At 43.4% G+C, this 24,296-nt stretch overlaps 2 protein-coding genes and 1 long non-coding RNA gene across 4 annotated transcripts in view; 2 read left to right on the top strand and 1 right to left on the bottom strand.

The window, feature by feature from the left end:
• DDX31 (DEAD-box helicase 31) overlaps positions 1-7,600 on the bottom strand; it is a 66,794-nt gene extending 59,194 nt beyond the window's left edge. For both annotated transcript variants that reach the window (XM_067541610.1, XM_067541611.1), the window contains exons 1-7: positions 7,562-7,600; positions 7,278-7,424; positions 3,792-4,045; positions 2,700-2,775; positions 1,982-2,025; positions 1,453-1,523; positions 604-668 (exon numbers count right to left, since the gene is read on the bottom strand). In XM_067541610.1, coding sequence (XP_067397711.1) covers positions 604-668; positions 1,453-1,523; positions 1,982-2,025; positions 2,700-2,775; positions 3,792-4,045; positions 7,278-7,391 — 624 coding nt within the window. In that variant the 5' untranslated portion in view covers positions 7,392-7,424; positions 7,562-7,600. The remainder of the gene's footprint in view (positions 1-603; positions 669-1,452; positions 1,524-1,981; positions 2,026-2,699; positions 2,776-3,791; positions 4,046-7,277; positions 7,425-7,561) is intronic.
• A 1,374-nt stretch (positions 7,601-8,974) lies between these two features.
• The window catches only part of GTF3C4 (general transcription factor IIIC subunit 4), an 18,632-nt gene continuing 3,310 nt past the window's right edge, over positions 8,975-24,296 (top strand). The window contains exons 1-4 of the mRNA XM_067541898.1: positions 8,975-9,312; positions 18,566-20,389; positions 22,808-22,938; positions 24,093-24,181. Coding sequence (XP_067397999.1) covers positions 8,983-9,312; positions 18,566-20,389; positions 22,808-22,938; positions 24,093-24,181 — 2,374 coding nt within the window. The 5' untranslated portion in view covers positions 8,975-8,982. The remainder of the gene's footprint in view (positions 9,313-18,565; positions 20,390-22,807; positions 22,939-24,092; positions 24,182-24,296) is intronic.
• LOC137148832 (uncharacterized) lies at positions 12,310-13,916 on the top strand. Its single transcript, XR_010918598.1, has 2 exons — positions 12,310-12,685; positions 13,379-13,916. It is a non-coding gene; the product is annotated as an uncharacterized lncRNA (long non-coding RNA).

The raw sequence follows: 24,296 nt of genomic DNA, 5'->3' as shown, positions 1-24,296 counted from the left end.
CACCCTAATTCTGAGCCATTGCCATGCTCTGCAGCCAGTCTCCTGGCTGACCACTCTCACCAGAGTGCTGAAAAGTCATGGAGAGGAAGCTGCTGCTGCATCTAGGAGTGACAACCTACACATGCGCTAAGCATGGTAACTCTTGATGGACTTGAGAAGGAACATGTAGGACAAAGTAGCTGCTGCCCGATTCCTCCCCCTCTGCAACACACAGCCAGGCTCTATGGCTGAAGAAAGGAAAGAGATAGCTATGCAAGAGTGGTGGAGCAAATATACTATGTAACCACGTTTTCCTCTATATGGATACTTCCCTCCCTCTACTCCCCACCTTGAGATTTTGGCCCATTCGCCTGCCCTCTGTGCTGCATTAAGTGTAGGGGAACATAGAGCCCTTAATATTTTTTCTTATATTGCCTTTATATTTACAGTGTGCAAGTGTCATGTAGGCCAAATTGCAAAATGTCATAACTAAATAGGGAGAGAGACATTGCTTAACCATTATAACAAGAGGGAGACACTTCTGACCTAAGTGCATCGGTTATAATTTATTTTTATTGCTCTGAACATCAAAAGAGAGAGCGCACACACTTCTCTGGTATGTACCTGTATTTTGGACTTCATTCCCTGCAGGGACTGTACAAGGGGGATGCCATAGGCAAGCGTTTTACCTTAGTAAGAAAAACAACAAAATGTTTATGTCATTTTAAAAATGGTCGAAATTGTAGATTTCAGTAGAGATGGGCAATCAAATGTAATTAATAGGAGGAAGGTTTAAAATAAACAAAAGGAAGTACTTCTTTACATAATGCAGTCAACCTGTGGAACTTGTTGCCATGGGATGTTGGGACGGCCAAAAGCACAACTGAGTTCAAAAAAAGAATCGGGTAAGTTCGTGGAGGATAGGTCCACTACTGGAAATTAGCCAAGATGGTCAGGGACACAATCCTATGCTCCAGGTGTCCCTAAACCTCCAACTGCCAGAAGCTGGGATGGGACTGCAGGAGACGGATCACTCAAAATTGCCCTGTTCTGTTCATTCCCTCTGAAGCATCCAGCATTGGCCACCATCAGAAGACAGGATACTGGGCTAGATGGACTATTGGTCTGATCCAGTATGGCCGTTCTTATGTGCGTTAGGAAAAAACATACATCCCACTGCTCCTAAACTGAGGTCAAAGGCCGGAAATCTCAAATGGGAAGCTTGATGAGTCATGGGGGCAGAAAAAAAAGATGGTGGTGATACTCTTTCAAGCCCTGACCATGTGAATCGGCAAAATGAGATGCTGTTCGCAATAGACTGAGCAGATATTCAAAATATGACTGGGTGTGCAGCCTGGGCCGCCTGGCTTCCTCTATGGCTTTTGCTGGGCTTCTTGGGTTTGCTCAGTTTAAGTGCATGGAATCCAATTAATATTGTGCCTGAGTAAGAAACACTGGCAATTAAATACTGACCTGAACCTGTCTGGGATCTCACCAGTGCATCCTTGCCTTTCAGCAGCACAGGAATAGTTTGCTTCTGAACACTATGCGACAGATAATACACATTAAGAACACACAAACACTCATTCAAAGTATTAATAGAGATGTGAGGTTTAAAAATCCTTCCAATGTTTCAAAACCGTGTACATGGGCTTACACAAACCTGGGTGCTCTCCTAGTTACTGCTGCAAATTACAACATCAGAAACGGTGATGCGTGAAAACAGAGCAACAGAAACATGTTATTTATGCTAAAAAGGAATGAGTGATTTTGCAGTTAAAGTCCAAGAACCAGGACTCCTGGGTTCCATTTCCAGCACCACCAATGACGCTCTACATCAAGTTACTTTATGGCTTGATTTTTGGAGGTGCAGCACACTGACAGCTCCCATAGACTTTAACAGGAATTGTGGAGGGTTATGAATTGTGTTTATAAAGTGCCTGAAGTTCATCAAATGGAAGGTGCTACAGAAGCGGAAAGTAGTTTATTCAGGTTAGCTCACCTGGTCATACTTGACATTTTCAAGACTGTGGTTATTGTGGAAACCTAAAGGGATAAATACAGTGTTAAAAGGTTTTTATTCTATACTGCTCACTTTCATGACTTTTGTAATACAAGAGAAGGAGAAACCCAAAAGCCTGATATTCTCTCCCACTCTCTGATCACTAGTTGAGGCAAGTGCTTGGAAAAGTTCACTGGTCCTACAAGTATTTGTGCTAGTCCATCAAAACGTTATTAGTGGGTGATGACATTTGGGACCTGTAAAATTGTGGCTTCTGCGCAACCCTCAATATATTTTCATCTGCAACCCACAAGAAACAATGGGAAGGTTTTGATGCAGTGGGTTAGGGTGCCAGCTCATGCCAGCTGAGAAGATTGGATCTGGGACTGGTGGGGTGTGGGCTACTGATATTGAAATGGGCATCTGTGTGTAGAGCTGATGTGGGTTGCTGGTGTTGGATGGAGCACAGCTAAAGGCACTCAGAGGGATGTTGATGCAAAAGCTGCCTTCAGACTACAACATCACTAGTGAGCTAATCCATGTCAACAGGAGCTGTGGTTACAAGGAGCTCTTCTCACCTCACAGGGGGGATATCCTCCAAAAGTTCATCTCCAAGCTGAAAAACACAAACCCTCCCAAACAAAGACCCACTAAAAACAACTCAATAAAATAGCCTTACACCGCTACACAATGACCTTGTTGCCAGTCTAGCACTCACCAGATGGGGATGGAGGTCCAGCTGGCTGAAAGAATCCGAAGTGAAAACCTTTTCCTGCACCTGTTTCACTCCACCTCTGCAAGTATGGGAAAAAAGCCCAGAGCAATGTGAGACAGTTCCAGTCACCCACAGACTATGGGCTAGATCCAAAGGAGTCAAGCTTGCGTTCCAATGCAAAGATCCTAGTGGCAGAACGTCTGCCTGGAATTGAAGGTTGCAGTGGCAGACAACATTTGCCTGGGGAAGGGACATGGTCGGGCCAGCCAGGGAATATGCGGATTCAGCACATCCCCTAGGCAGCCTCCAGTGGGAATCTCCCATTATCAGTGGAATCCTAACACAATTCACATCTTCTGGAGACAGCAAGAGTGAATCTGACCCCATACTGGATGCTGCTTTTTCTTTACAGCGGCTCCCACTAAAACCTATCTTCATGGTCTAGCACAACAACAGACAATAAAGAAACAATAGCTTGTTCTTGTTAACAGTAGCTAGGGAACCTATCACAGTACTCCAGGTCCTGAGGGCCTACCCCACCGAAAGCGATGGGATTCACAAAAGACAGCCAAGAAACAACAAATTAGAGTCAGGTTAAACCCATACGGCAAAATTTTTAAACCAGGATTGTCTCCATGTCACAGGGTTATACATTTAGTGAGATGTATAGTCTATTTTAGTGGTTTGAGACCACTCTCTGCCATGTGTCTTTTGAAAATACCAACAAACCATAGGCCCATTTCTTCCATCTGACACTTAATTCAATGAAAAAACTCCTATTGACTTCAAGGGAAGCAGGATCAGGACCTTTGTCTTATTAGATCATAGGCTCTCAACCACCCTGCCCCTCCTATTCCATTCTACACAGGCTGTTATACCTTCCCAGTTTGCTAAACAGGAGAGGGAGCCTGGTTAGATCCAGATCAGATGGGTGGGGGAATCCTTGTCTAGAAATGGCTGAACGCCAGTGTACGAGATGAATGGTGAGACTGTATGTACATAGCAAGGGGGGAAGTACAAAGCCTCATGCTTTGTATATATAAGGATAAGAAATTAATAGTGTTTTATTGGGTTTTTTTTGTTTGTTTAAAGTACCTGTGAATTTCTGGAATCTCAGGGTTGTTTTTAAACAGACACGACGTCTTAATGTAAGGTCTGCTGCTTAGGCTCTCATTCTGTCTGTCAGTTGAGCGCTTCTTCGGAGGAGATTTTGATGACAAATTTCCCTTCACGCAGATATCAGCCTCCTTATCATATTTCTTGATTGGGAATACTGACAACTTAGGTTTCCGCTTTGAAAGTGTGCCTTCGTCTGCCCATTGGCGCTTCCTTTTCAGACCTTTAGATTGCTTCAGAGGTAGCAAATAAACAGGATGGATTAGTGTGTAAGGATTAAGTATGCAATATTATACCCTTCTTGTCTGTTATGTAAGGCCCTAGAGAGTTGCATCCCTTCCTATTGGAATCCTCATGCCCATGTATAGAGTAACAGGGTTTGATTTCGCAATTGGACCTGTTTACGTTCTTCAGAGCAGAGACTGTAATACAAATAGTAATAATCTAAATTCTTATTCTGGTGCCAATCACGACAGTATCTGATCCAGTTTTTATAGTAACTGAACAAGTACCCTCTTTATAATCAAAATCATTGCCGCGCAAATCTCATGATCAGATTTGAGCCATACCTTCATCCCTCTCTTCCTTCTTTAAGGGAAGGAACCGCCTTAATTCTGACCCGTGCTTCCATCAAACTTCAGGAATTCTGATCTCTCTATTCCTGGTTCTATAACGATCCTAATTTCTTTTGAAATTCCTTCTGCCTCCCCTGGGAAATGTTTTTGTTCTCCCCATATTCCTCTGTCAATACTGAAGCACATAATTAATTTAACTTTCTTCCATCGCTAAATGTCTTTCACCATCTCATCCATGTCCTACATCAGTCACATCACTTTTGCTTATGTAAGTGAAAACTTTCTGAATCATCTTAACTCTCTGTGCAATTCTCTATTCTTTCTCTACTTGTCCTTATATTTCCTTGCTATCCTCCACATTCTTGTTTTCATTCTGCAACTTTACCAGCCACCTCAGCACATGCCTCTCAAATCCTGTATTATTTTTTGACCTTCTTTCTTCAATTATATTTGGCCTTTACAAAACATAAACTCCTAGGGCCAGATCCTTATCTGGTGTAAATCAATGTAGCTCTACTGACTTCAATGGAACAGTGTCAATTTACACCAGTTGAGGGTCTGGCCTCTACTTCCTAAACAGCTGACAGAAGTCTTTAACAGACTGTACATCAATTTCTCTTTGAACATTTTTTATTACCCCCTGTGTCCTTCCCCCCATTGATTTATCTTATTTAATGTTGTCCAACATTTTACACAGTCCTCCAAAATGTGCTTTGCTGAAACTAAAAGTGGGATTGTCAACACAACACTTTTTTCTTAAAAATGTTCCCCAACCAGGCAATTAAGATTTCACCCATCCCATTTGTACATGCCTGTTCTAATATCAAAATAACCCCAAAGCCCTCAAACATTTACATCGCGCACACATTTTCATACTAATAACAATAATAATTTTTAACACGACTACATCTGCTTAAAAGCCATCGTGTTCTCACAGTGATTAAAAAAATACTGTCATATGCTCATGATGTTAAACAACTTCCTTCAGAATTCTCTCCTCTACTGGGGAACAACTTGTTAACAGTGAATCTTATCATTCCATTTATTATGAGACTTTTTCCTATATAGAGTAAAATTTTCAAAAGTGCCTAAGTCACTTAGGTGCTTTTGAAAATTTACCCATAATTTAACAATCTTCAAATGACTCAAGAACAACTTATACACAGAGAAAGCTGCGTCCTATAACTGCAGATAACCTTCCTAGCAACCAGAGTTCTAAAACAATTAAGTAACAAAGTGGTTCACATGTGCCATTTTCAAAATCATCCCCATCAGATGATGTATTCTTTCACTTTAACAGTCATAGCCAACCGTCCTGATCCAAAAATCAGACCTACATGGGCAGACCCTTGCACCCATGCACAGCCAAGTGACTTCAGTGGGACTCAGCATGTGTGCAAATTCCATCCATGGGGGTGGAACCCAACAGACTCCAAAGCACAAGATCCAGTGCTATATATTTTCTTGGCTGTTGATACTTACACAGCCCTTTTGGCATTTCATTTACTGATCAAAACCTGTCACAAGGCAATCTCTTTGCTGAATACACACTGATGACTATTAATATTTATTATCATTTATTAACTGTACTCAGCACTGTTCAAGACACAAATGAAGACAGCAGGTGCTGGAGACCTGTGATGTACAGGAGGTCAAACAATATGATCTGTGGTCCCCGCTGGCCCTAAACTCTACAACTACGACAAAGTCCCTTCTGTGAAGCGCTCACAAACTAAGGTTCCAATCCCACAAAAACATATGCATGTGCTTAGCTTTCACCCTGTGAACAGTCCCATCAAATTTAATGTGGCTACAGCTCTGACCCTGCAATGACCTCCTTGCAGAAGGGCTTCTGCATCTGCATGGAGCCAAGTCAGTGGTGCTATGACTAGGTGCCTGTCCACACAGTACAATTGCAGAATCAAGGCACCGGGACCTGATCCTTTAATCATACCTGTGTGGGCAGACCTCTGTGCCTGTGCAGTGCCCAAGGATACGCCCGGGCAGATCCAATTGCAACACTGGGGGCTAAAGAACCATTCCTGTGACCCTTACTCACATGAGCAGTCTTTCTTCAGATCAGTAGCTGCACTAAAGACAATGGGAAGGCTTGTGTGAGTAAGCAGTGAGTGCTGCAGAATCAGGCTAGTTAAAAAGGTGTAAAGACAGCATACTGTTGGCATTGGTTTGTGTTAGCAAGTCTCACAGAAACAAACAAATAATATAAAAGTCACCTTTGGATTGAGACCAAACACAGAAAGACTCAAGCTCAAAAGCAGAATTTCTGAAAGTTGCAAGCGATTGGAAAAAAAAAAAGAGATGTAGCATGAAAGTCCATATGTAACCTTAGCTACAGAGCAAAGCTCAATTATCCAAAAATATCAGGGAGACTACATTCTTTGGGTAATCAGTGGAACTGAACCAGCAGGATCCTCTAAGATCAGACTTCAAAGCCTACTTCTGATGTCCTTTTTCCTCAGACTGTAGTCAGATAGTCTAAATAGCTTTCTCAAAACTGGTCAGCTCTGCAGAATTAAACAATTGAATACTGCCAGGACCCAGCACTGAAGTCCAACAGTATCTTGCTGAGCCAGCTGGGCTTGAGGGAATTTGCATGTGACCCCTGATTCAAACCTCACTCATCTGAATCACACCATTCCCTGCTAACCCAGGATCCCATCACCCCTACTGAGGATGGAGGGATTCAGGGTGCAGGGGACCCCGTAACAGATAAGTGAATTATAATTCTTATTTCAAATCTTTACAAAATAAAACAAAACAAGAGGGAATGACTTGTTACAATACCACATTTGACCAAACTGTTTCAGAAAAGAATTCAAAGTTGTTTTTTTTCTGTTTGTATCAGACCCAGATGAAGAACTAAACATACCCACTTCTCCTTCCTGGACAGTGTCTTGGGGAACCTCTTGTGTCCTGCAGAACGGTGGAAATCTGGGGCAGGCAGAGAGCACACGTTGAGAATCAATCCCTCATCTGCCTCCATGGTTTAACACACAGCTTTTGATGGGGCCTTTATCTGCAAGAAAACAACAGCCCTGAAGGACAAGACCCCACAGAGACACCCATGCAGCTGCAGAAGCTCCAAGCCCAAGGCAGAGTTTGACGTTAAGTTAGCTGCAGCTAACTACTACCAGAGCAGAGAGAGAAACCCACATGTGGACTCAGGCTACTACTACTACCCTGGCAGTGAAGGACCCCAAACATAGCTGTCTTGCAGAGTCCCCTAAACAGCAAATCCCAAAAGCACTTCTCTGAACAGCTTATTTGTATTTTGAGACCTGCTCAGGCTCCTATGTTCTTGCTGAGAGAGGAGGGATTTAATTTTGAAGGGCAGTGTTTAAACTCTCTCTCTCTTTTGTGAGGAAAGATTTTTTTTTTTGCAGTACCAATGAGACATTTAAAATCTCACCCACTTGGGCTGCTCTCAAACTGGGAAAATTAGAATAAGGGAGGTGGGTTTTGGTTTTTTTTGCAAACTAAATGATTAATGAGATAAATAAATGTTGCTTTTAAATGTGTAGAGCAAAATCCTTCTTTCCAAAAAAGAAACAACTTTAAAACAACTTTAAAAACTGTTCCAAATTACTGTACAATCCCTATTCCAAATATTTGCCATTTTCCCACTATGTTCCTCCAAAAATCTCTCCCAGTCCCGTGTTTCTCAGAGGAATTAAAACACATTTCACTTTAAATACCTCTGTTTACAGCTTTCCAATATCCCCAGGACAATGGGCTGGTGTACAGCATAAATCCATTAGGCCACCAAGTATCTTTGGTGGGGATGGGCAAAAGGCAGTATGCTACTCCAGTCTATTGGTAAGTAAGGGCTGTAAGTTTGCCAAGGAGTGAGGGAGGGTTCAACTATCCCAACTCCAGTGTAGTTTCCACAGGCAAAGCCTTTTCATTTGGTTTTCACTTGGGTTCAGTGAGAAAACAGTGGTTTGGTTTTATTATTTTTGTATTGGTATTGCACCAAGGCGGGTGTTCCAACCATGGACCAGAGACCCACTGTGTTAGGTGCTGTACAAACACATAACAAAAAGATCCTGCCTTGACAAACTTACAATGTCACATCTTCAATGTAATAACAGTAATAACAACTGTCAGTGTTATATATGTATAATAATATGGTAATATTATTTAGTACACAGCTGCACTGTGTTACTATTCATTAAATCTCTCCCATGTCATCACACTTGCTGACGTTATTATAAATTCTTCCACGCATCATTCGGGATTACAGTTATCCCAGAGATACATAATTCTAGTTCACATGCAATATGAATAAGTATTGTTGTGGTTTATTATAATCGTAGCCCCCCCTGCAACATCATTCTTGATCACTATTATGGATATTATCACTCTCACTCGTGCACTATGATCGTGACTGAGGCTTCTGCCCACTCTAAATTATTGCTCTCACTCCCTATTATTGCTGAGGGGACTTCACTCAGGCAATGGGTTAGCCACCCGGAACCCAAGCCGGGCAGGGGTCCTTTATGGTCGCGGGCTCACTGGGCGCGGCGCATGCTCAGTGCGCTCCGAGCAGCCTGTGTGTGTGAGGCGGCGGCAAGATGGCGGCTGCGGAGGCTGGAAGTGAGGGGAGTTCGGCGCTGTCCCCAGGAGGGGAAGAGCCGCCGGCGGAGGAGGCCGCGGCAGCGGCGGCGGCGGGGCCGAGCGCGGGGTTCCGGCTGACGGCGGTGCGGAGGGAGCCGGCCGTGCGGCTGCAGCACGGCGTGAGCGGCTTGGAGCCGCTGGCCTGGTCTGAGGACCACCGGGTGTCGGTGAGCACGGCCCGCAGCATCGCCGTGCTGGAGCAGCTCAGCGACATCCACAGCGGCGGGCAGGAGCTGGTCATCCACCGCACGGCCGTGCCCGCGCCCGCCGGGGGCTGCCTGCTCAAGGTGAGGAGGGAGGGAGACTGGGGACCCCCCCCCCCGCTTCTGAGCCCCCCAGGCCGGGGGGAGACCGTGCCCCTCCCGCGGCCGGGGGATTGAGCGCCGCTCCTTCCCCCCGCCCCCCGGGCATCCTGCTCTTCTCCCGGCCCCCTCCCCCCTCAGGTGGCACCGCCGCGGCGGAGAGACTCTGGTCTAGGTCGGGGCTTTGCCTTTTCCAGCCCCCCCCCCAGTGGAAGGCAGGAGCTGCCCGCTGATGGCGAGACCCCTTGGGATCTGCCCGTTAAAGCGATGCGGCCGACCTCCTTCCAAGGCTGCCCCACCCCCTGCTCTTGTCCCCGTCACCCAAGGGAGCCGTAGTCCGGTCCCATCCCCGCAGCTGCTGCTATTGTCTGAGGTCGCCTGGTGTCGGCATACGGGTGGCTTTGTTTACTACTGGGGTTTCTCTCACGTGACACCATCGCCCCTGTCCCTCAGATCCAAGCTAATCCAGATAGGGATTAATTATTGGAAGACGAATGGTCTATAGTGAGAGAAACTTTAGGAGGTAATTGCTTAGTCCGTGAGCACAGCAAAGCAAGACCAGGTTTTTGTCTGGACCAGTCTCCGTTTGTATGTGACAGTACAAGTTATTGCCTGTATGTTCACTGAGTCCATCTATGGATGAATAGTTGGTTCACTATGGTGCAAAAAATAGTATGGAGAATGTTCATTCTGAATGTTACTTTTTTAAAAAGCTCATTGCTTTAGTATTTGTTTGCTTCTTTAAACAGCTCCTAGAGTACACTGACTGTGCTTATACTAGATAGAAGTTAGGTGAGGTAATATCCTTATTGGACCAACTTCTGTTGGTGAGAGAGAGGAGCTTTCAATTTTGCACTGAGCTTTTCTTCAGGTCTGGGAAAGGTACTCAGTGTCCTTTTTCTTATACTTTCATTTTGTGTAGGGCACATTTCAGTGTGTTCTTGTTATACTGTATAATACAGGATAGTACTTTAAATGTAAATACTTATTTAAATAAAAACACTTACCTTGGTTATATCCTGAGCCTTCCTCGTTATTTATTTTCCAAGCCCCTTTTTCTTCAAAAGAAAACTAAAACATAATTTGCAACAGTTAACTTTATTTTGGATTTAGAACACTTCCCTGTAGCTTGTTTATACCTCTATTAAAGCATTATTCCTAGTGCATGAAAACCAGAATGTAAAACTGCTAGCCTGTTTCCTTTCCTAAGATGAACTAAATACAGAAAGTAAAAAAGCATTAATGATTACAAGTAAATTAGATTTCCTAAAGTTCAGTTTTAAGGTATTCTTGTAATAAGGTAGGCAGCTCAGAAATGATTTGACTTTAGAACTCTTTTTCAAGAGTTAAAGACACTAAAACAAAAGAAAACTACACCTATGCTTAGCTCAGGAGTGTCAAAGTGAAAATATTTGTTTCAGTGTGCAACTATTATGCATCTAAAAAAGACTAATTACAACTAAGTTTTACTGATACTATTGCTGGTGTCAGTCTTGTACTGCAAATCAGCTTCCATTCTACTCTTGTACTTGTTTAACTAGAAGAGTATTGATTATTTAAGCAAAATACATTGTCATTTAGAAGTGCAGAGAGGAAGAATGTTCCAAACATATGTGACCCTAACAGGTTTACCTCATCCAGTGCACTAAATGCCCCAATAGCAACTATGTGGGTGAAACCAGACAATCACTATGTTCTCAAATGAACTCTCATAGGAATATAACTCACACAAACACCCTAAACAATCACTCATTATGTGACCTTTCAGTCCTCATCCTTAAAGGAAACCTGCACAACACCTTCAAAAAGACAAACATGGGAGCTTAAATTCAAATTTTGCTAGACACTAAGGCCATGTCTACACTAGAGAGCTTACAGGAGCAGACCTGCATCGATGCAGCTGCACCACTACAAGATGTCTAGTGTAGCCACTCTATGCTGACAGGAATGAGCTAATATTGTCACACCCCCGAGCAACAAAAGTTATACTGACATAAGTGGTAGTGTATAGACATAGCTTAAAAATCATGGACTGAATAGACACACTGCATTTGTGGTTTATTACAACAATCTATAACTCACTCAATCCCTTTTTTGTTCTATGATTGCAGAGGTGTTAATGGGCCACTTCATCTTGAATTCTCTCTTCAGTTTAGGGTATGTGTTAACTATTTATGCTAAACAATCTATTCTACTTTGTATTTAACTTTGACACTCTTAGTCCCTTTCCTAGACCTTAAGAGCTCAGGCCTGGTCTACACTACAGAGTTTTGTCAACAAGAGTCAGCTTTTGTCAACTAAATAGGGGAGCTGTACACACTGAAATGCTCCTTTTGCCGATGTAACTCCACTGCTATGATGACATAATAAAACCACCTCAGCGAGAGGCGTAGGACTTATGTTAGTGTAGTTAGGGTAATGTAGCGTCAGGCCTGGTCTACATTACAGACTTTTGTCAACCAAATTCAGCTTTTTGCACTAAAACGGTGGTGTACATACTACAATCCCCCTCTCCCTCCACCGACCCAACTGCCCAGATTTTGTGAGAAAATAAAACCACCTTGATGAGAGGCATAGAGCTTTCTGTGCCACACTTTTAGCGACAAAGCGTCAGTGTAGAACCCCGTGCTTGATTGTGTCACTGTAAATAATCTCCAGGAAGTGTCCTACAGTGCCAATTATGACCGCCCTGGCCATCAGTTTGAACTCTGCTGCCCTGCAGCCATCCGTCCATTCCCCTTTAAAGTCCTGGGAATTTTTGAAATTCCACTTTCTTCTTGCTTGGCATGGAGAGCTCACAACACATCTTGACAGCTGACCTTAGCGGCTTCATGCACCAAATGCTCTCCTGCTTGGAGCACACTGGAGCTTCTGGATGATCAGCATTTGGGAAGAGGAGGCTGTGCAGTCCCAGCTTCACTTCAGCCGAAGGAACTTTGATATCTACAGTCAGATTTCTTGTGGCATGGCATAGAAGGGCTATGAATGGGATACACTGCAGTGCTGTGTGAAAATCAAGGAGCTGCAGCAGGGGTACCAAAAGTCTAGGGAATCAAACTGGTGCTGTGGTGCAGAGTGAAAGACCTGCCGCTCCTATAAGGAGCTGGAAGCCATCCTCAGTGGTGACCCCATCTCCACTGCCAAGAGTCCCATGGATACCTCTGCAGGGCCAGGGATACCGGACTCAACCCCAACGAAGAAGTTGTGGACCAGGAAGTCAAGTTGGAGGATAATGCGGAGTAGAAAACTGGGATGTTTGGGAATGTGGGGAGTCAGGACCTCTTCTCGACTCTGGAGGGTTTGAGCCACTCCCAGCCCTTCAGCTCTGGTGTGCAGGATGCAGGAGAGGAGAGCTCCGGTAAGTGATTTTTTTGAGCTGACGCTGCTCGGTTACCTGAGGTACAGCTGTCCTTTGCTTTGTTGCATTATAAAGCTGGTTGAAGGGATACAAGAGTAGCTGTGTTTGCATTTGCGTCCCATTCCCCTGTGCACCTAGGCAGAATGGCGGAGAAGTGTGTTAATGCACACTGAGATTTCGCAGGAATCCTACAGAGATCTCGAGGAAACTTTCCTGGAGGTACTCGCCAATCCTTAGCCGGAGATTCCTCAGCAGAGCTGCTTTCTTTCTTGCCCCATTGTAGGAAACTTTCCAGCACCAATCGGCCATCACTTGTGCAGGGACCAAAGTGGCACATAAGCAAGCATCATAGGGAGCCAGTTTGAAGCTGCTCATGTGGAGGAGATGCAACCTAGTATCCCTGCTTGCTCTCAGAAGTGAGATAGGCTTCTGTGGCCCCCACCTGTGGAAAATGGTGGCACAAATTGAAATGTTGTCCCTATCTACCTTCATCAACATCCCAAACAATCACCCAGAACCTTTTCTCCAGCTTCAGTGCCCCTTATCCCAGGGCACAACTCACCCTGCCCTGGGCAATCACTGAGCTGTGCGCTTGCCAGGGGACAGAGAGAGAGACTATTTTACAATAATGAATCAATGCTGGTAGTGCACTGACAATCATGCTTCTGTTCATTGTTTATTATGCTGCTACAGATGTGCCCTTGAGGGGAGACCCCTACACACCTGCTGAGTGCTTGTGGATGATAAGAAAACAACCATGGAGAAGCAAAGAGGTGAAGGTGAAGTTTCAAGAACTCTTCCAGTCCTCTGAGGCGGAAAAAGAAGAGTAAAAGGCATGGAAACATTGTGTGACCAAAAATAAAAAAATTGATAGGCAGGAGAGGAGGAAAAACCAGGAGCAAGTGATAGCAGGTCACGAGGGCATGATAAAAGCCATGGAGGAGCAAATGAAGCTGCTAAAGTCACTCATAACGCAGCAGACTGAATTCATGCATGCTCACCCCGTCCTGCAGCCAATACAGAACTACTTTCCGTGCTCTCCTCTGACTGCACGCACACATTCTTACCAATCTCCCGTTCACTCCACCCCTTCAGACAGCTTCCAGAATGACAGCTGGACTTACACCCAACTATCATAGCTCACACTGCCCCTCACTGCTTTTTCCCCTCCAGTCCAGCTGTTTGTGTGTGTCCTGAATAATGGTTATTTAATAAAGACATACATACTCTGTGAAGGATAAGCAATCTTCATCTCTTGCACTTGGTGGTTGCAACTTGCATTGATACACAGTGCAAGCTGGCTAGCATGGCACAGTGCTGTTTACAAAGACACCTTTTTGGTGCTCATTGTCGAAATGGTTCCTCAAGGCCTCACTGATTTGAATGGCCCCCCGTTGTGCCTTTTTAATAGCCCTGACATCTGGTTGTTCATAGTCAGCTGCAAGGCGATCTGCCTCTATGCTCCACCTAGGGGGAAGCTTTTCACCCTTAGCTTCACAAATAAGTGCACACAGCAGGCATCTATAACCAGGGGAATATCTTCCTCATTTAGAGCTAACAAGTCAAAGACATCGCCAGCAAGCTTTGAATCTGCCAAACGCATATTCAGTGGTCATTCAGCACCTGCTTAACCTGTTACTGAAGCACTCCTTGCTGCTTTCCAGGTTGCCCATATAAGGCTTCATGGGCCATGGCAGTAAGGTGTAGGCTGGGTCTCCCAGGATCACAGTGGGCATTTCAACATCCCCGATTGGAATCTTTTGGTTTGAAAAGAAAGTCGCTGCTTGCAGCTTTCTGTACAGGCCAGTGTTCCTGAAGATGCGTGCGTCATGCACCTTCCCTGACAAACCCATGCTGATGTCAGTGAAATGCCCACGGTGATCCACAAGCACCTGCAGTACCATAGAGAAGTGCCCCTTTCTATTGACATACTCCATCACAAGATGGTTCAGGCCCAAAATTGGGATATACACGCCATTTATCGCCCCGCCACAGTTAGGGAATCCCGTCTCTGTGAAGCCATCCACTATTTCATACACATTTCCAAGACTCTCAGTCCTTCATAGCAGAAAGTGATTAATGGCCCTGCACACTTGAGGTAACACAGCGCCAACAGTGGACTTCCTGATTTCAAACTGATTAGTGATCAACTGATAACTGTCTGGAGTTGCCAGCTTCCACATGGTGATCATCATACTCTTCAGTGAGAGGGCAGTTCTTATTCCGGTGTCCTTGCACCTCAGGGCAGGGGCGAGGTTCACACAGAGTTCCATGAAGGTGGCTTTGCACATTTGAAAGTTCTGCAGCTGCTGCTCTTCATCCCAAACCTGCATAACGATGTGACCCCACCTCTCAGTGCTTGCTTCATGTGCCCAAAAGTGGTGGTGCACTGTGTGCAGATGCTCCGTGAATGCAAACATTAATCCAACATTGTTTGTTTGCATGGCACACAGCAGGTCAAGTGCCTCGTATTCCTGTTCTGATTGGGAGTTCATGATAGCTCGCATGACACAATGTGTTCAGAACACTGACAACCACAGTGGAGAGCAGTGCAGGATCTATCCTTTCTGATAGAGAGGATGGAAGCACAGGAAATGGGGGCCATGGAAATGCAGTTGGAAACCCATGGAATGATGGGATGGAAATCACTGCATCATGGGATGTTGAGCCTGCACCCATGATGCACTCTGATCCTCTCTGCCTTCCCACAACTCCTAGCGGCAGAAGGTGGCGAGTTGCACAGTGGGATAGCTATCCACAGTGCACTGCTCTCACTGTTGATGCTAGAGCACCAACTGTGGAGGCGCTTTGCCGATACAGTGAGTGCTTTGTGAACAAGCACAAGCGTAATTATAGCACTTTTTGATCATTGCTGTAACTTGCGTCAACAACACTTTCTAGTGTAGACAAGGCCTCAGTGTAAATACTGTGTTGTCAATTTCATGGCTTGCCAGAGCCAAGAAAGCTCTGGGGAGCTGGGTGGCTGGACTACATTCCCAGGAAGGAGCCAGGGTGAGAGGCCCAGGTGGCTGGACCCCACTCCCAATGAGGAACAGGGAAGCGAGAGAGGGCAGCCCACCAGGAGCCCGGGGGCCCGCAGGCCTCTCAGCTCCCCACACTACCTCAAGGAGGGATAAGTTGACCTAATAGAGGTTGACTTATCTTTATAGCGTAGACACTGCTTCAGTGTAAGCTTGAAAGCTTGTCTCTTTCACCAACAGAAGTTAGTCCAACAAAAGATATTACCTCAACAACCTTGTCTCTCTAATGTGACACTAATATCAGATACGTTATCTTGGGAATTATTTGGGGTGGATGTGTAAATTACAGATGGGTCTCATTGCAGTTTCCTATATTGTATGCTATTTGCTGCCCGAAAAAGCTATTTTTAATGTAGTGCAAGTATCCTAAACGTTTCTGTATCTGCATGACTGAAAAGTCCATTGAACCTGTTTTTGCTGACTGCTAGTGTATAAAGAAAGACTTAAACCTGAAATCTTTGGCTGATTTATGCACCGTTATGGATTTTTGCACCAGTATAGCCACACAAGTGCAGACAGCTCCCAGTGAAGATGCACTGCCCCAGTATTTGCAGAAGTTTCAAACTGAGGTAAGTTACACTGATGCAGTGCATTTTCACTGGTGCAAAATTCCATAATATAAATAAGCTTAAATGGCTTTTTTAAACCTTCATTTGAGTAACTGGGCTACGTTTGAATGGAAAAGACAAGGCATGGGTTGGTCTTGCAGATTGTTATTATTAAAGTAGGTTTCTTAAACTGTAAAATCTCTGAGCCAGGGTCTGCATCTCTGTTTTATATAGGACCTGGCACTTGATTGAGTGTGTCTGGGAGATACAGATATGAAATACTCATCAGACTGCAGCGGGTCTGTTTTGTCTAAATTCATCCATACTGCCAGTGTCACATTTATCAACGTGGCTACCAGTAGGAGTAAGTTTAGAAATGTTAAATTAGATGGCTCAAAATATCAATTAGAGCGTTTCAATCAGTTCAAATGTGCTGTAGGGATAGTAGGGGCAAAGACATAACCAGTTATCTGATTTCAAATTGTCTTAGTCCAGGGGTTCTCAAACTTTTTTCTGGGACCACCTTTGAAAATATTTTAGCCTGTGACGACCCCCCCAAAAAAGTGACAACTCTCCATGCTATGCCACCCGCACCCCTATGCCATAGTACCCTTACTTCTGCACTGCTGCTAGGGGTAGCGTTGCCTTCAAAAAACGTGGCCAGCAGCCGCTGCGCTCTAGCCACCCATATCTGAAGGGCTCTGGCTGTCAGCCATGCACGGGGCTGTCAGCTGCAGCCACAGCATACATGGGGGCTGACAACTCGCGACCCTGTGATGGGTCCTAATCTCTAGTTTGAGAACCCCTGTCTTAGACAATGGGCTGGGGTTCCTGGCTCACAACCCACTCTTGCCTCTTCCACCACAGAAATAAGAATTAAAGAAGATAAGACGAGTGAAGTCTCCATTTCTGCCTAGGAGTGATTCTCCAGTTCATAGCTGAGACACATTGGTAGAACAGTATGAAAAAGCTTGCATCTTTGCTGCCTGTGCTTTATCTGTTCTGTGGATAAATAGTAGACTTCAGTTTTGGGGACTTACCAATATTTTAAAGTTCTCAGCTATGGTGCAAATGGAAAGGAGAAATTTACAATCACAAAATGTAGTTATAGTTGGCCATTTTTAAGAGGCCTCAAAGCATCCTTCTAAACCTAATAAAAGCCAAATACATGCAAATTGGGGGTGGGAATAAGGAGGAAATTTTAGAAGTAAGAGTTTTACTTGCATATTTTGGCTTCATAATTCGTTAGGAAATCGTAAGCACAGCCTTACCAAGCCTCTGTCAGCCTGGAACAGTTCTGATGTCATATGTGGTCTCCCAATGCCTGCTTCTTTGCAATACTAGAATATTTTAGGTTGTGCCCATTTGATTCTTAATATATATGTAATCCCTGCTCAGTACACTGGAGAAAGGAATAACTCCTAAGTTAACATGCCCTGTAAGCTAAGACTGACCTTTCCAAACCCAAAAGTGACAGTCATTTTAAACCTTTGCCGGTCATCAAGAATTACATGTGACCTTCCCATAAACAGGGCTATATGGTGCAGAGGATTAAGCTAGTTTGGAGGCTTCATTGTAATTTGTAGAGAGAGAATAAGATGTGGAGGGAAGGGTTACAGTAGGAAAGTTTATGTAAGCAACATTGTAACAATTAAGTTGTTTAGCCTGCACAGAGTGGTGTGCAGAGTTTTTGATTGTAAACTGATTGGTTTGAGTCTATTTTCTGGTGTGTTTCTTTAATAAAATATACAGAGTGTGAAGATACCATCTTACAAAAATACTCAAAATTTGGGGCTAAAGCTGCCATGTCTGTTGAGGAAGAAGCTATTTGTAGATTGTTGCCTCCATACTCATGACATTTAAAAACTTTTATGCTAATAACTGGGTGTATTATTACATACTGCTTTTCAGGTTGGCTTGTTTGTGTTTGAAGGTGAAAGAGGCCATGATTAGTGTAGCAGAAATTACACATTTGCAATTGGGTTTTCTTCTTTTGATCAGTATGAGGGAGTGCTTCACCCCATTGGTTGTGTCTGTACCTTTCAACTGCTGGGCATGAATGCTGAAGTTGACAACAGCTTAAGACTTATTCAAAATAGGGGCCAGACTTTCAGCCATGAGTCTTCCATGGATTTTAATGGAAGTTAAAATCCTTCTCTTCTTCCTCTCTCCCCTATTGGGCACATAGTATAGAATTATTAAATTGATATTTTTGTTATAGTATAATAAAAATACTGTTTTAGAAAATGTTCCTATAAAATTGTATTTTAATAGTACTTATTCTGTTTCAGGTTGGTTCAAAAAAGGAGGTTGCAGAATGTAAAGAAAAGTTTGCAAACTCTAAGGATCCAACTGTTAGTCAGACCTTTATGCTAGATAGAGTATTCAACCCTGAAGGAAAGTCACTACCACCCATGCGAGGATTCAAATATTCCAGCTGGTCTCCACTGGGCTGTGATGCTAATGGAAGATGCCTTCTAGCAGCTCTAACTATGGATAATAGATTAACCATCCATGCTAACCTCAACAGACTACAGTGGGTGCAGCTGGTTGATCTGACAGAGATTTATGGGGAGCGTCTGTTTGAAACCAGTTACAAACTTTCTAAGGCTGAGACCCCCAGAGGAGAGCTAGGGGACTTCTCAGAATTTCAGAGAAGGCATAGCATGCAGACTCCAGTCCGTATGGAGTGGTCGGGTATCTGTACCACCCAGCAGGTGAAACACAATAATGAATGCCGAGATGTTGGCAGTGTACTTCTCGCCGTACTCTTTGAAAATGGAAACATTGCAGTTTGGCAGTTTCAGCTTCCTTTTGTGGGTAAAGAATCCATCACTTCTTGCAATACCATAGAGTCAGGAATAAATTCCCCTAGTGTCTTGTCTTGGTGGGAATATGAACACAACAACCGAAAGATGAGTGGACTCATTGTAGGGAGTGCTTTTGGACCAGTTAAAATCCTTCCTGTCAACTTAAAAGCAGTTAAAGGCTACTTCACACTCAGACAACCTGTTGTTTTATGGCAAGAAATGGACCAGTTGCCAGTACACAGTATCAAATGTATTCCTCTCTACCATCCTTACCAGAAATGTAGCTGTAGCTTAGTGGTGGCTGCAAGAGGATCTTACGTGTTTTGGTGTCTTCTCTTGATATCCAAAGCAGGTTTGAATGTCCATAATTCCCATGTAACAGGGCTTCACTCTTTACCAATTGTATCCATGACTGCGGATAAACAGAATGGCACAGTATACACATGCTCAAGTGATGGAAAGGTAAGGCAACTCATTCCCATCTTCACAGATGTTGCGTTAAAGTTTGAGCATCAGCTTATTAAGCTGTCTGAAGTATTTGGCTCTGTGCGGACTCACGGGATAACTGTAAGCCCCTGTGGCGCATACCTAGCAGTTATTACAACAGAGGGCATGACCAACGGCCTTCACCCTGTCAACAAAAACTATCAAGTTCAGTTTGTAACTCTCAAAACATTTGAGGAGGCGGCAGCTCAGCTCTTGGAGTCTTCTGTCCAAAATCTTTTCAGACAAGTGGACTTGACAGACCTTGTGCGCTGGAAGATTTTGAAGGATAAGCACATCCCTCAGTTCTTACAAGAAGCCTTGGATAAAAAGATTGAGAGCTGTGGATCCACTTACTTTTGGCGTTTTAAGCTATTCCTGTTGAGAATTTTGTACCAGTCAATGCAGAAAACGCCCTCTGAGGTCATGTGGAGGCCTTCGCATGAGGACACTAAAGTATTCATATCCGATTCCACTGGGATGGGCAGTACGGAAGATGATCATCAAGACGAGGGAACTTCAAAACAGGCCAGCAAGCGGAGTTTGTGTGAAGTGAGCAAAGGAACAGACACCGATGACACAGCAGATGATGCACTGGCCCAGTCAAGTGACATAGGAGGACATGAGCCAATGGAAGAGAAGCTCCTTGAAATACAGGCACGAATTGAAGCAGTAGAAATGCACTTGACTCGGGAACACATGAAGCGGGTGTTGGGAGAAGTCTACTTGCATACATGGATTACAGAGAACACCAGCATTCCCACCAGGGGAGTCTGTGATTTCTTAATGTCTGATGAAGGCTATGATGACAGAACAGCACGAGTAAGTACACGTGTATATTTTGGGGATTCCATGCTGCAAAATTTCCTAGTTTTCTTTATCCTCCGCTTTACTACCTTGGGGGGCAGGGAAAGTGGAGAGTTGTGATTGGAAACTGGTCAGCAATGGCTACTAGTAAAGTGGCTTGCATCTGTTTTTGAGATTAGTTGTCTACTTTTCCAACAGAGAATGGTGGGTGGTACTGAATGTGGGAAATCTGAATACACACCTTAGAATTTGGGGCAGGCACAGTAAAGAACAAACCCTTGTTCAAATTTCTGTTGGCGTGGGCAAGGTGGGGAGGAGGATAGACCTATAATCACTTTCACAGTCTCTTCATTGAGGTGCCAGAATGTGGTGCTTGAAGGGAATGTCCTTGGTTGTTTTCAGTACTTAGGATTATCTACCACTTCATCTATTTAAACTAAACTGGAGGAGGTCTTTCCCCCCAAATCAGTTGTGTTACATCTTCAGAGTTTTAATTCTTCAATAGACTTCAGTAAGGTTAGCTCTTGAATACAAATGTTTTATGTAAAATATTGTCACTATTCATTTTAAATGGTAAATTTGGCTTATTTTAAAACACTCTTCCCTCAGTGCTGGTGTGAAGTCAAGGAAAGCATCAAGGTCTGAGATTCTTTAAAACTGACCAAAAAAATTGTAAAAGTCAATCAATATTTCAGAAAATTATGTAAATGGGAAACAAATCAATTCACTTGAAGCATCTTAAAGACATAATTTAAAATTTGATTTATAAAACATGTATCCATTGCCTGAGCTTCTGGGGACATTTATACTCCTAAAAATATTAAAATAAACATAACTGAATATGTTGTCAGTGCTTGGATGCAACAAGAACATGCCCCAAATGTACAACTCTCCCTGCCGTAGTAAAACAAATGTAAGAGCAACATCCAATCCATCGCCAATCCTGAACACAAAAATACCTATCACAGCTAACTCAGTTCAGGCAAAAGCATGAGTGAATAATGCACCTTATGCTGGGTAATGAAGTTGACAAACATGGGCTATATCATACCAAGAAGGGAAGCAAGAGACCCTCTAATGAGACTGGACTGTCTTCAGACGTTCAGATTTAGGCTACATATACACTGCAATTAGACACTCGTCGCTGGCCCATACCAGCTGACTTATGCTCTCGGTGCTTGGGCTGTGGGGCTATTTCACTGCAATGTAGACTTCTGGGCTCAGGCTGGAGCCTGAGCGCTAGGGTCCTGTGAACTGGGAAGGTCGCAGAGCTCAGGCTGCAGACAGAGCCAGGAAGTCTACACTGCAATGAAACAGCCCTGTAAGCACGAGTCAGCTGGCTTGGGCCAGATGCAGGTTTTTCTTTACATTGGAGACATACCTTTAGTGATTGAACAAGAATGTCTTAGATGATTCCTACAGCTCTGCATAGAGAGATGCACTTTTTCCAGTAATTGAAGCCTTGCATCGTTTAGGCTTTAAAGATCAAAATCAACCCCTTTAATTGCATTTGGAAACAAGTAGGAAACCAGTGCAGTCTCCAATATTGGTGCAAACAAACAGCCCAGAACAATATGTGCCAGCTCAAGATTGAGTGGCCTTCAGGAATTCATTGGCAAAGCATTCTGTGGACACAGCTACATTCTACTGGCATCCTCAAATTACTGTGAATTGAAACAGCCTGAGAGAGAGAGGTTGCCCTTCACACTTTGTAGACAGAATACAGTTTCTTTTTCTGATGTTTAAAAATATATATAACTCTTGGATTCTGCTATGAACCTCTGTCAATCATGACTGCTGTCACTGCCTAAAATATTTCTTCAGTATAACATAGGGACATGGCTTGTATCAGTTGAAATGTCAAAGGTAAATTATAAATGACTAGTATGGTAATAAAGTTGACCTAATACTTAAGCTTTCAGCAGAGCAGCTATGTATATTCTATTTATGATAAAGTGATTGCTGAAACAAACTCATCAGATTAATAAATAATTAACAGGACTTTAAACTCCTCCATTGTCATAGGCATAAGACTTTTAAAAAAAATCATTGTGCAGCATCCTTGATCTCTAATGAAGTGTAATATATGGATCTCAAGTCCAGGTTGCTTTTTTTCAGTTACCATTAGCGTAATTACCAGAAATCCTGGTTATTTTCAAACAAATTCTCTATTCCTTTCATTCAGTGATGTGTGTGGTTAGGCAATTAATCCATCAGACTGCATGATTAGCATGTGGAGAAGAGCAAATCAATCCATCTTTACTACAATGCTATATAACTGAGTTGCATTTTCTTTCATTTGAATTCAGTTAAGAGGACTGGATTTTTGCATCTTGTATTTTCTTCTGAAATCACACGGTCCTGTGAGATTCTCCACCTTTCAGCAGGCAATGTCTTTTCCTATAAAGGGTGCTGACTGCCATGTGTTCCCAGGTGCTGATTGGACATATCTTAAAGAAAATGAACAAACAGACTTTCCCAGAGCACTGCAGCTTGTGTAAAGAGATTCTGCCATTCACCGATCGCAAACAGGCGGTCTGCTCCAATGGCCACATTTGGCTCAGGTAAGCTGTTAAGGAACTTTTACTTTGATTCTCTTCTCTGTTTTGGATGAATGGAAGGCATTTCAGTAGCTAATGTAGAATACATTCTCATAGAGTGAATGAGTTAATGACATGCAGCATGTTGTCCATGATGTGATTAGGAAAGAAAGGAAACTGATAAGTACTGGTCTGACACACTCTTTGTAAGAATGATGAAAAACTATGGGATATTTTAGAGGTGGGTAGGCCTAAATTTGACCTTATTTATATTCTTTTCAATAGTTTTATTTTCAAAACAAATGCTTCAGTGCTTGTAACTCACCCTTTGTTTCTCTTCTTTTCCCAATCCCAAAGGGGAAGCAAAAAAGGAAATCAAATGGCTTAGCTTTTGGATGGGAGGGTGGAGGAGAAAGAGTCCCTATAGAAATACATTTTGTGCATTTCTGGCTACTTATGCACCTTATCTCAACTTGCTTTGTTGTCAGAATCAGATCTGGCAGCTGATTAGGTCTTAATGAAACCAGTCACTTTGCATGCCCAGAGTTACTTGAACATTATTTCAGAATGACCAGAGTGCAAAATACTCACAAAGCTTTTAACATTAAAGACCTAGAAATTGGATGCTTGATAGTGGTTGTCTGTACAGGTTTGGCCACAGCCACTGGTGTGAATTCATTTTTCTAATGCTAACTGAACCTATTGTCTGGAAGAGTCCCTTGACCTTTCTAAGTTTTGTAAGCCCTAAAGATGGTACATAAAATCTGCTTGCATCATGGTGATACCATTCAATGACTCTGTCCCTCTAAAATAGTTCTCAAAATCTTCATCTCTTCAGGTGTATGCCTGTTAAAATTGTAAAGCCCAAACATTTCCCTCCCTTCTGAACTTTTGTACATATATATTATTACAAGGCAATCTTAATGAGTTCATGCTAACCTGCATAATATGGCTATTTGCAGTTAATGTGAAATATTTTTATTTTTAATGCTAACCCATATTTTTAAAAAGTTGCTGATTTTGATGCCATGTAATCAGTGATATTGGGCCAAATGTTGCTCTTACACTTCCACAGCCTCACAGAAGTACGGTTGTTAGCTGAAAGCAGAATTTGTCCCTCTGTCATAAAGCATACAATTAGAAACTTTTGTTTGATGATGCCTTTTGCCACCTTTCAGGTGCTTTTTAACCTACCAGTCCTGCCAGAGTTTGGTATACAGAAGGTGTCTGCTTCATGACAGCATTGCACGGCATCCAACCCCAGAAGGTGAGCTACTTCCCCATGGCTTGAAAGGGCAAGATTGCATTTTCTCGCTGAGTGCTTTGTCATCTGTATAATGACATGGATCTGGCTGAGTGACTCCGTTATTTCAGGCAGCTCT

Source organism: Emydura macquarii, unplaced genomic scaffold (assembly GCF_026122565.2).
Source record: "Emydura macquarii macquarii isolate MOO-44397 ecotype Brisbane River unplaced genomic scaffold, CSIRO-AGI_Emac_v2 contig_691, whole genome shotgun sequence".
Taxonomy (NCBI): Eukaryota; Metazoa; Chordata; order Testudines; family Chelidae; genus Emydura; species Emydura macquarii.
This window is presented reverse-complemented; position numbering and strand designations above follow the sequence as displayed.